Source organism: Silurus meridionalis, chromosome 3 (genome assembly GCF_014805685.1).
Source record: "Silurus meridionalis isolate SWU-2019-XX chromosome 3, ASM1480568v1, whole genome shotgun sequence".
NCBI classification, from domain to species: Eukaryota; Metazoa; Chordata; class Actinopteri; order Siluriformes; family Siluridae; genus Silurus; species Silurus meridionalis.
The window spans coordinates 14775042-14788543 of record NC_060886.1 but is presented as its reverse complement, the minus strand read 5'-3'; the positions used below and the strand labels follow the sequence as shown (position 1 = coordinate 14788543).

General features: G+C 35.0%; 1 protein-coding gene across 11 annotated transcripts in view; it reads left to right on the top strand.

The window, feature by feature from the left end:
* The first annotated feature begins 2321 nt into the window (after nt 1–2321).
* lrp1bb (low density lipoprotein receptor-related protein 1Bb) overlaps nt 2322–13502 on the top strand; it is a 281217-nt gene continuing 270036 nt past the window's right edge. For 3 of the 11 annotated variants that reach the window (XR_006925103.1, XR_006925102.1, XR_006925104.1), the window contains exon 1: nt 2322–3142. Coding sequence is in view for 7 of the 11 variants with exons in the window: in XM_046844644.1 (XP_046700600.1) it covers nt 3049–3142 (94 nt within the window). In the remaining 4 variants the exon portion in view is untranslated. The remainder of the gene's footprint in view (nt 3143–13502) is intronic. The other 8 variants (XR_006925101.1, XM_046844644.1, XM_046844638.1 and 5 more) reach the window with 6 other exon arrangements.

Genomic DNA, 13502 nt, shown 5'->3' with positions numbered 1-13502 from the left:
GTTGTCCACTATGCAAGCTGTCTTCAGTAGACCATCGTGCTTTCAGTTCCAAAAACATGAACACGTCTTCCACTTTTCAACTCATGGCCCTGCTAAATCCCTGACCAGTGGCGATAAGGCACAGACAGAAAGCCATTAAAAAGAGTTTTACACTGACAGCATGCTGGTCCGATTCAACTAACGTAACATACTGGTAAAAGGGTTGCAAAGTATTTGATCAACAAGTGAAAATTAATTAAATGTATTTAATGTAATGGCATTATGTTATCTTGTGCATGGGGAACAGCAGTGTTGAGGAGAACAGCTTCCTTACCCCGAGGGTGCAATCGGGATAAGCAGCACTCATAAAGCCCTGATTAGCTCCTACAACCTGGAATCTGAATCAGGCCATGAGCTTTAGTGGCTTGAAGTTTTGACAAGTTGCAGTGGTAATATATTTAAATGTTAGACAGTATATAGCACTCGCATCATGGTGCTGTATCATGCGGAGAGTATTTCCATAGACAAACAAACAAAAATTCAACTTAGGTTTACAAATACACTAAAAATAGCTATCTTTACAAGTAAAAGTGTTTCTAATTCAGGCAAATATAACAAAAATGTATCTTCATTGTATATTCAAATATATATAAAGATGTTTATACATATACAAACATACAATTATTTAAATTATTTTAGCAGAGTAATTTGGCTTGTTTCACATGGTATAATTAAGCACAATGAATTTCTAGTATATTAAGAGAATTTTCCAAGTTTGGAATTATTCATATATAGATACTTTATACAGGATATCTTCACTTACTCTTAAGTTTCTTTACAGTGTATCAAATGGTCCGAATGAACAATCAACATCCTTTTCTACCACCACTTGAAAAAAGATCTTTGGAAACTTGAGTTATGAACTTGAGACCTGATCAAGACAAGAGGGAATATATTGTTACATGATCAAGACAAAATACATAAAGTGATACTTTGTTAAATAATGGAAAATTGCAAGGAGAATTATTAGAAACATGCTAGGGGATTAAGGCAATGAAAGTTGCAAAGCTCTGTGTTGATTTATGTCATAGTGACAAATTTCCGTTAGAGTCCCGGGCTCATGATGCTCTATGCTCAGGTTATTTTATATGCTTAAACCAACTAATCCCCAGGGAAGGTTTATCCTCAAACTGCTTGACCTCGGAAAATGATATCCAATGTGTGTTATGTGTGTCACTGATAGATATTCCCATCTCATTCTCTATTTATGAAAATAGATGCCATGATTTGCTCTCAAGAATGACTCTGCATGTGATTTGTGAAGTGATATGTTTGCCATACTTGAGATGGTTCATACAGACCTACTGATTTTTAATATAAAAAAGCCTTAATAACCCAACATATTTATCCCTGTGGGCATGTCTTTGCTAGTCTATCCTCTGTCCTTGTGCATGTCACAGACAATTATCGGGTCTCTTAGAATGAGTTTGAAACCATTTATAAATTACATAATTGTTTTTAGGTATAGACTCATTATTACAAATTGTTCAAAATTCATTCGGGCAGATTCATATGCAAGGATGGCACGAAGAGTAAATAGTTCCAATGGACTCCAGAGAAAATGTGCACTACATTACATTTCCAATGGTCCAAAATGTGTGCTGGTTTCCCTGCTTATATGAAAAGTAATGGAAATAGTTAGGGGTGAGGGCAGGGGAATTATCTTTTTATGCTATAGAAGCACAATATTAATAGTCAGGACATGGGATTTAAACTCGATTTGCATCTGATTGGAGGAATTTTACACTGATTTACTGCATTATTCTAGGGTTGTTTTCAATAGTTCTATTTGAAATATATTTCCCAAAAAAATGTTCTAGTGGCAAATGGAGCAATGCCTGAACAGTAGCATGGCTTTGCTGCTTACATCAAAGCTATGTGTCTTATAAGCTAAGAGAAAAATTCATTAACTAACCAACATTGTTTAAAGATTTATCAATCACTGACCACCATTGTACCCAACAACCAATCACTGACCACCATTTATTACTATTGTTTTCAACAACACATCACTGATCCCCAAAAAACCAATCACTGAATAACATTGTTCCAAATAACTAATAAATGATCACCACTGCCAACACCAATAGTTAATATATATATATATATATATATATATATATATATATATATATATATATATATATATATATATATATATATATATATTTATATATTATATTTTTACTTTCATATATAGATATACTGCATCACATCTTTGATTTTTTTTTTAAATAATAAGATATTCGTTTTGTAAATATGTCAATAGCTTGTGGTGAATAAAGAGTTCTTAATTCTTTAAGAAGTAAGTTATAAGCTATATTTCTTTATACAAATAAAAACGAGTATATGCTTTCATCTGATTACTTCCAATTATAATTCAAGCATGTATTAAGCTACAGTTCTTTTCCTTTTGTGTGTGTGTGTGTGTGTGTGTGTTTAGTAGATAGTCTTGTTGAATTCTGATGTGCAAGTACCTAATTTATAAATGAGCTTCGCTTCCGGTTTGAATTCAGGCTTCAGATTGAAGTATAATTAAATCTCTGTGGCTCGTTGCAGTTCTTATTGAAATGTTTAGTGCTGTTCACTGCATCAGTGTCACTGAGCACAGAGTCGGAGATCGGTGTGTGTTTTCTTTCTTTTTTTTCGTCTCGAGAGGCCACATCACTACAACAGCTCGCCATATAGAGGTGTCGCAGCAGTCTAATCTATCCGTGAGTGCATCTCTCTCTCTCTCTCTCTCTCTCTCTCTCTCTCTTTTTCTCTCTCTCACTCCGTGGTGTCGCGCGCGCTCTCGCGTAGTGCGCGCAGAGTCCAGGCGCGAGGAGTGTGAGAGTGTGCGAGGAAGGGCACGTTACACCGCGTTATACACACGCACGCACGATCGCGCTCGCGCGCACACACACACACACGCAGCACAAAATTTTCGCTCATCGCCTACACCCGGAGGGCTGCACTCGGACTTCAGTGGCGGTGAAGTGCGGCGGCGTTAGCCTTCACTCGGCCACCATGTCCCATCTGCTGCTCGCCGCTGCGCTCCTGTGCGGACTCGGGGATGTATTCTCACACGTCCACGCGCCGAGATCAGCCGCTGCTGAGGAAGGTAAGACCGCAAGGCAAAGGGAGGGGTGCGTGCGTGCGTGTGCGCGTGCCTTACGCACTATGATAAAAACTTAGACCGCTGCTTAATGCGTGGCGACTCTGCATAGGAGACTAACAGGTTACCTGCGAAGCCGCGGGAGGTGACATTGATTTGCTTTTTTTTTTTTTGTTGTTGTTGGTTTTCTGGTCTTAATCGCAGACTTTCCCAATGCAGAATACAGAGTTGAATTTTTTTATTTTTTTATTTGAAATTGTATATAAAACACACACACACACGCACGGTTCTTTTGCGCTTTATGATGCCATTCGTGTTACGCGCACATCACATTCAGGATTTTTCGGTCGCTGCACCTCTAAAACCCCTCTGATGAGTGTTGAATTCCCACTCACCGTGCTTTGTTTGGAGTTTATATTTATCTGCACGGTGTAGAAACTCGAACCGCACCGTGTGTGTGTGTTCGCGTGAGCTTATTTAAACAGGAGACAGCAGGTTGATGTGTGGAGCCTGAAACCATGCGCGAGCTCACACTGGGTTTTGGGCTGCATGTGTCTCTGTGTCTCAGTGTCTCTGTGTGTGCATGAGTGCTGTGGAGGACTAACAGCATGGCACCCAAGTTCAGCAGATTGAACTGTCTTCTATTTATGTGGAGGAAAAAACGCAAATGTAGTCATCTACCTGACAAATCAAATGGCATAAGTTATAGTTTGGGATGCTTCTCACTGTTGGCATGTTGACTATATATAAAGTACATTCTTGCAGATCCTGGAAGGAGTGAGAACTTTAGCAAAGCTCTTCTCAAATTGTACCACCAGTATTCTTAATTAACATTATCGGTCTGGGCCAGTACATGATCATCAAGGATGCAATAGATTGCAAGCACTGCATAGAAATGTGTTTCACAGTGCTTATAAACAGCATGGCATCATGTGAGCATGATGGAAAAAGAAATAAATAAATAAAGTTGTTTTGCACCTGTGTTGGACTCACCTTTTATTAACTAGTAGCTGCAGAAATTATTCCGCCATGACAGACTATTAGCTAAAACACCACTTAAGTCTAATTTAGCCTCATGAAAAGCAACTTAATCAGCATGTATTCAGGAGAAAAATGTGACATTTCTAAAAGCTGCATATTCATCATATTAGACGATACGAACGCCCGATGATTCATCAAATCATATGAAAATGTCGGAAAAACGCTCCTCAGAGATTTGTTGAATGGTCTGCCAATGAGACTGTACTCTCCTTCGGAATTTATACATCTCAAAAAGCTGTTCAGACCTTTTAGAGACTCCCAATTATCATTGTGCTACACTCTCTTATCTGTGTTTTAGGAAACACTAATGTGGAATGTCAGCGTCATCTCGGCTTCTTAGTGGTTACTTAGAGTGTTTGGTGAAACTGCTCCTCTCATTATCCATTTACCACGAGCAGCCTCAAGCCTTTTAGAGATCATAATCAGATAGTAATTTGGGTTTTGGCCCTCTTGAGATCAGTTCACTATCACTGATATAATATAATATACAACACTGACAGTGTTAGACATGCAAAGTCCAAAATTCAATGCTTGCAGAACTATAATAGAAGGTACTAATAAGTATATAATTAGAAGGTTTAAAGATCGGTAACTCTAGATGGCATACTAAAGGTGTGGCAGTGAAAAAAGACATATAGATCGTAGTATAATATTCTGTCCGTGGGAACTAAACTTTAGTATTGTAAGACACTATGAAAATTTAAATAACAGAAACACTTCAAAATAATATCAATATGCATTTGTTGTGTGAAGCAATTTACTGTGTTTGTGTGTGTTTGTGGGTGTGCGTGTCTAAAATATCGAGGTAATTTTATTCGTACAAATGCATTTGCATAGTAAAAAGAAATCACATTTTTTTCACATTTGCTTTTCTGGCATTGGCAATATTGACAATCTAAACTACTCATGCTTAAGTCATATTAGCTGTCTGCAGCCATCATCTGTAGTTTCTCATAGCTTGGTTGACTATCTGTAATTATACATCCACACTAGCAAATTGCAGAGCAACGGGACTTTACTTTATACATATGTGCGTGACACACAACCAATGATTTCAGCAACGGCAGCCTGTGACTCTACAAGAACATTTAAATTTGAGGGTTTTTTTTTTTCAATTCTATCTACATTAGGTATAAAGCGGTTAAGTGACAAATCTGAAAGGTTGACTTGAATAATACCATGGTCTAATCCACCAATGGTGCAGTGACTCTGAATTTAACTGAAATTTAATTTGGTTTAATGTTACAATTTGATTTACTGTTTAATGCACAAAAATGGAAAAAATTTTCCTATGTCCTATTATTAAATGAATGTAGAGATATTACTAAGAAAAATATAGCTTAGAAGGAAGTCGCATAGATTGTTGCCCTCTCTGTTGTATGTACTAGCTCTGTTGTCTGTACCTTCCTGGTATTGTTTGCTTGCTGTGGTAAACTGCCAGTGGAGATAAGTACTAACCCTAGCACATAACATGTACATTATCATACTGATTATGCCATTATTTATTTGAAGTGTTAGAACTGAAGTAGTTAAACACAACACCCAGCTAATGTCAGGTTATTGATTTAAAATTGTTATACCTTAACAAATTTGCTGAAGCAAACGTGAAATAGTTATAATTAGTGCTGATGGTTTTATTTCTTTGTTTATCATCTTACACTTGATATTGAAAGTTTGTAGCTTAAGGGTTTTTTAGGTTGAAAATTACTTAGCTAGCTAATCAGCTAGCTTGATTAAACAACTGCTGTTAGCTGATCACTGTCACGCAGTAGCTAATGACCATATTGTAAATGCAATAAAATAAAGCTATATTTAATTAATTGTTCCTCTTATTTCCAAATTTTCTCCAAACTTCCCCCACATAAGAAATCTTTAGACATTTTATTGAATCTCACAAAGTGCTGCTATAAGAAAAATTTGAAATGTGCCCTCATAAATAGATGACACACACACACACACACACACACACACACACACACAACTATATATATATATATATATATATATATATATATATATATATATGTGTGTGTGTGTGTGTGTGTGTGTGTGTGTGTGTGTGTGTGTGTGTGTGTGTGTGTGTAAATGATTGCACCACTATGGCAAATTTTATATATACATATAAATAAATAAATAAATAAATAAATAAATAAATAAATATATATATATATTTATTTATTATGTATATATATATATATATATATATATATTTATTTATTATGTGTATATATATATAATATATAAATATAATAATATAATATAATAATATATATAAAAATAAACCGTTGTGGTGCAATCATTTATCAAATATGCTGAATGTAATTATGCTATTAACATCATTATTATTACCATTTTTTTTAGCTTGTTTAGTTTATTTATTTGCAGGATCTGTATTTAGTGCAGTCTTAAAAAAATATTTGCTAGGTAATCAAAAACAGAGATTACCACTGGTCCTCTCTAATGGTCAGACTTACAGCTATTGCGGTTGCAAAAACCATAGCATAATTTCTTCAGTCTTTTATCTCGGTGTCACACGAGATATTGATCTGCTATAACAGACATCTCAAGGTTGCTGGAAACATATGCTTTAGTGCAGAGTATAAAGAGTACATGCCACAGTCCAGGAAGCAGTTTAAGTCCAATCATTTCATAATGTAATTAGGTGGATGGACCTCAAAGCCTAATTAACTGACATTATATTGAAGCTTGCTGTGCTAGCTTATTGTCCAACTGTGAGTAGTACATTGGCATTGGAGCCAAGTCAATAATAAAACAGACCACTGCTCATGCAAAAAGGAATATTATCAGTGCTGTATTATTAACTGCACATCAAATCATAAGGTGTATAGGGATACATTTTTTCTACAATCTAACAATCTCTCTTCTTATTTCTCCTTTAACATTGCAATTCCTGGAGCATGGCTTCAGTATTAGTTGGAACGAAAAGAAGTTCAGCTAATGCACCCTTTGAAGTGGTATCAGCCATAGACATTGACCCCAAACACAGAAGAACTTTCAGGCAAATATATAGTGCACACACACACACAAAAAATTAAATAAAATAGTTAAAGACATTGCCTGTAAAAATGAAGCAGGCATAGAACCTGAATCTCAGCTTTAGAACATATTGTTGCACAGCCGGAGGTAACCTCTGCTTCTGGGAAATTCCTTTAAACCTTAAAGCTTTCAACAAAACCTCCCTAAATAGTGACATGTACCATAGTTCATTTTTCAGAATCAGATAGTACTTTTGGTGAGCATCCCAGGGTAGAATTTTCACACTTTCACTGTGAAAAAACATTGTGCCATCAGCTCCACATATATTGGCACTATTCAAGGAAATGAGAAAGTGTAAGTCCAAAAAAAACCCCCATCATTTTTTAGATTTTCACAAACATTTGAAAAAATTGCTTTGTTCTAATAAAATGAATTAGTTTGAGTACGTATTTCTCTACTACCTTTACTCTTATTACTACTAATACTAATAGTAAGATTTATTGATGCCATAGTGACAGTTTTCTTCCGGTGTCTATATGGGTTTTGGTTCTAAAACAATGCTACATGTGTGAACAAATGTGCCATTGTATGTTTGCATGGTGCCCACCAATGACTTAGCAATCATTCAGAACTACTTTGACCTTGATCCTGACACTGGCGAGGACTAATGAGTTAAAATGTCCCAAAAACAAGGATATTTGGGTATACAGGTCTTAAATAAAGTGGTCCACACATGCACGCCTATCAATATAAAGAAGCCTAAAATGCTCTGACTGATGACTTTAATGCCAAATTTAATATAAATTACTGTAATGGGTTTAATGTTTATATCGATTTCACCAAAATCTTTATTTGGGAGCAAAAGTCCAATGCATTGTCATTTCTGTTTATTTTTAGTCCATATATAGAAAGTGGTGCTGTTTCGGCGTTTTATGTTTTTCACATCCAAATACATGACCCCGGGGTATGAGCCATCACTAGCACTAAGAAAAAAAAATCATTTTTGGATGACCTTGCAACCCTAATACATCTGAGCCTTTTCAATCCAAAATTCACTATGACGTGTTGTGTAACAGCATACACTATATGTTGAATGTTTCTTGAAAACAATATTTCACGATGAGTAAAAAGGGCCAGTTAGACTACATGAATTCAATTAAGAACCACACCATTCCCTCAGGAAGTAATGTGTTTAACATGTGCATCATCAGTCTTTATTGTTTTTAGTGGGTTATATTAGTCTATGGTCCAAGTGCTTTGACCTTTAGATGGACAGTTTAGGCTAATGTTTTCGAGCTGTTCCTGTAAAACCCAACCATTCTGCTAAAGGGCTGTAAAATCATGGAGTGTCAAAGTATGGTGGGTGTATGGTGACTTAATGGAAGAATTCAACCGAGTAATCGAATAGAAGATGGTGGGGTTTCCTGAAATGTTTATAATATGCCACAAGATATTCTGTCATGGAATGGCAATCACACGCAGGTGAAAAATCAATGATGACATTTGGCGAGAGGCTTCAGATGCTAACCTTGCCCATGTGTCAATAGTCAATATTGGAGCAAATGCATTTGAATGTGTTATTTTTCCCAAATATGGCTGCACTCTCAGAAAGCATGTTATCAATCGGATGTAATTAATTGAATTTAGATTACTTTACACAGTTAAGGTACACTCTAATTTTATCAGTCTGTCGTTCAGCACGTAAGCCTGGTATTGGGTAGACTGATAAATTAGTGTTAGTTGTAGAAACGGCTCACTATGTAGTCCAAACGATCAGTGCTACTTTTTCACATTATCATAAAGAATTAGATTTACAGACACAATTTTTGTGGAAATATTTTTGCATGTTAATCTAGTTATCTAAAATTCTGAACAAAAAAACCTTCTGATATTGCCTGAGTTGAATACAATACAATACAGTTGTTGAGGTCTGTTAACTCTAAGATGTTATCAGTCTTATCTAAGGTAAGAAGTACAATCAAAACTGTACCTATTCTCTAGAATTAATGACAAATTTTTTTTTTTATATTTCATGGAATGATATCTCATACATTCAGATGTCAGGATATAAAAACCTAAGCTAGGTTTAATTTTAATGATGTAATAAAACTATTTAATAGCACTACAGAGGAATGCAACTGGGATTTAAGGAAAAGGTTTAATGTATTTAATGTTTTTAATGCATTTATCTATTATATTCTAATTTAAAGCCTTTTTTAAAATTATGAATAAAATGCTTATTTAAACACACATTTCCCTCTCGGATTGGATTTGGATTTTAATATAGAGTATATATTAAATTATTTAAGCCACACACACTATTCTTCCTGATATCATTTCTTATGCCATGTTGTTCCAGACTGCATGTTGTCATTTATTTTAATTCCTTTCTGACCTGCTAGCAGTCTGCACTTAAAAAAATGTTGGAACCTGAACACATCATGAATCACTTTGTATTTCCATTGCGTACGTTAAAGATCTAAAAGCGTTCCAGATTTATCATCATTTTGCTTTACGATTTCAAATCTCTGCAACTAAATGCAATTTCACACTTGACCAGAATACCACCTCCTAAGAAAACCTGCTCTTAGGAAAATATTTTGGTGATGTGAAAGTGACAAGATGTAATTTTAGGCAGCCGTGGTAAACATGTTATTGGAAGCAATCAAGGGCACAACATTTTGTAACATGTTATTCTGATGAAAGTGGCAAATCAAGGAGTGTACATGGCTGTGTTCCAAACCCCACACTAAGTTCCCTAGAATTATGTTTACATAGTAATAATGCTTGCATGAAAAACATTTTTCTTTAGTTTGAGTATGTGGTTTTGCCAGAGACAGGTCCCTCAGTTTAAAAAAGTGTTTTCAAAAACTTAATTGTTTATACCTTTACCAATAACTTCATAGGTAGATATAATTCCATCTATAAAACAATGTTTGCTAGCAAAAAACAGACCAGTTGTTGAACACACCAAAAACACACCCTGCCCAATTTAACTTTAAGTTTTAATGCAAAACCCATTACACATTGCCATTACCCAGCATTACAGGTTGGTAATAATCAAGTCAAATACCACAATATACGTAGAGTAATCTATGATGAGGTGTTAATGTTTAGCAATAGATTAAATAAAAAGAGACAAGAGTAACCATGACTAACTATACATCTTTCTAAAGGTCTAGGTCTCAAGTAGCGATTTTAGATCACTGTTTTTCAATAGAAAGTGAATAAGAAAGTATTTGCTTTATTTGTGCAAGCAGTACACACAAACAACATGCATAAAATAAATGCAAGACTTACACATTTATTGTAATAACGAGTCACAAACACATCCACTGCTGCTAATCCCGGTTTATTAGGAAAGATAAGGGTCCACTGAACAACATGCTGTAAAGCATTTTTGCTCCGCCCAAACAATAGTGTTGTAATTTAGATGGTTATTCTTTTGTTTACGTCAAAGTACTGATTGGTGTATTGTTAGTACATGTTTCGGAATAAATTTCGCATAAATCTTGCTGGTAAAAAAAATGGCTGGTAGAATATAGTGTTACAAAACAAATAAGACCACACACCACTCCACTCTTTAAGCAGGTGTCCAAGTTTTTATTATGCACCACTTTTTCAAACCTTTTATTTCCAGCCAGTTATAAAAAAAAAAAAAAAAGCCAAAATAAAAGAAAACTAAGAAAAAAATGGACAGTCAAAAAAGTTGTTTTGTTGGAGATTTGCACGAAGCAGTGGTGTGAAAAATATTCTTGGGGCAAAAACCTTAAAACAATAGCTTGTCTGACTACCTAGCCATCAACATTAATGCCAAATCAATATCAATAGCCAAACATGTATAAAAATAGCCTTTAATGGTCAGTCATTAATGTATATGCAGACTGTATGAATAGAGTATGAATGGCCACCTGAGTTTAGCAGGTGTGTCTCAAACAGGGGGAGGGAGAAAATGATCAGACATAGTCTCGGATAAATGTTTGTAGGAATCAAATTTTCCATAGAAATCTTCATAAAATTTGAAATATATACTTATTAAACATGTGGCTTTTAACCCTTTACATTTTCTGGATTACTGCCTTACAGATTTCATGTATTTATATATAAAGAGTAACAATTTTCAATTCAGGAAAATTTATATTCACGGTACTTCATCATTTATAACTTTCTGTTACAGTAAAGCTCAAAGTGTCTTGTTTTCAAATATATTTAAACTGTGTCTGTAGCCCACTTTTATCAGGAACTGTTAACATTTAAATTTAGGAGGGCATTTTCAGCCGTGAGTCCCAAAAGCTGTGGCGAAGGCTAACAGGTTGAATATAAATCTTGAATGGTTTGTTTGACTTTCTTGCTTTAGTCTTTGAAGTCAGATATTCTTTTGTGACTAAGGTCATGACGTAATGACACATGACCAATCTGTGACGATGTAGTAAGTACATGCTCAGAACCGTTGTCAAATGGGACATGAAAGCAGTCTATTACAGTCTTTCCAGCAGCTCGAGAGCACTGTTTTAGTGTTTTTTTACATTTTTCCCCTGTCTCAGTAATTGTACTAATCCTGCTGGCAACAATGATTTAGCACTAAATATTATAATGATTTCGACCATCATGTTGATCATATTGACCATTTAATGTAAAGGTATTTCAGGCCTTATAATGACCAAGTCAAAGGCAGAGAAAGGCTGGAAAGGTCACCCTGAAATGACTTACTAGATGAGCAATACTGTGTAATTAACCAACATAAAGCTAAAAGTTTGAAGGGTAATAATAATGCAAGACAGATAATAATGAGTACAGACACTTGATATGGCTGATCAGAGCATAGAAATAAAGTATGCATATTAATGATGAAATGCATAGCACAGGAAAAGTAACACAATTTGATTGATATTTGTGTCGTTTTATTGGATATTTGTCTCACACACACATATACACGCACACACACACACACACACACACACACACACACACACACACACACACACACACACACACCAATGCGCTTGTTAAAGTCGTTCTAAATTCATGGGCTGGATTTCTGGATATTGACAAACCTTACAAATTATTGAGTCTTTTTGCAATAGGATAGAAAAATGCATGTGTAATACCTGAAATCGTTTATATTATTGATATATTATTTATATATATATATATATATATATATATATATATATATATATATATATATATAGTATATATTTCAGTAATGTTCTACTTCACCATCTCTTACATTGATATTTTATGTTCACAATGTTGGAAGCAGTAAAGAGCATTTGTGGGTCAAATATTAAAGTTTAATAAACACTAGTTAGATGTTCTGTACATTTTATTAATTCCTTGTCAACTCAGACAAGAGACCTGCCTCAAACACTGTTCAAGACAAGACAAGACAAACTTACACTTATAAAGAGCATATAAATTTTTTTCACAGCATTATCTGTGTAAAGCTGCTTTGAGACAATGTTCATTGTTAAAGCGCTATACAAATAAAAATGAAATGAATTGATTACCTATAGCATAATAATGGCTAAACTATAATTAAGACATGTTCTGCTACAATAACATTTTGACAACATGCATAAACATGTTTGTATTTTTTAATAAAATCATCAAAATGTATTTTATAAAACACATATTTAAGTTTTTCTCGCAATTGCGACTTTATGTCTTGTAAACATCCAACATTTTTGGTGCATCCACTGATGAACATGTGGGCCTGAAGTTTGAAGCTGTTGGTGTATGAACAAGGCTCCTCTGCTTCATCTTGTTCCGTCTCCTCCAGAGCTGATTGTTAGACAGAGTTCTCTCCAGGGATCAGAGGCTTAGTTTGATACCATGCGATTCTATTGATTGTATCTTATTTAATTTTTAATGTGTAAAGGTTTTTGGTACTACAGAGTGGGTGACGCTGCCTGACTAGCTTGAAATCTGGGAATTTCTCGGAATTAGGCAAACTTTTTTTAACGTGGTGGAAACAGTGTTCCTTTTAAATCTTCTACTCGGCCCTTGTTCCATTCCACCATTTTTTTAATTCTGCAGCATCTCCTGTGTTTACATGTCCAGAGTGCTCCAGAGTTTACCAGGTGGTGCGCTAGTAATAATAGTCCGTGGGGAAACACAATGCTCCGTGTATAGTTAAATTGACTATTTTGTATTCGAATTACTCAAGTTACTCAAGGAATCGTTTCAGCCTTAGCACAGTTTGATTATAACATTGATAAGTCGTTTGAAGCAGCATGTACATTTTGAGGGTGGTGGTACTGATAGTGTACTACCGCAAACCCAAGTTGTGAGAAAATTGAACGATTTGCAAGATTATTATAGCTTT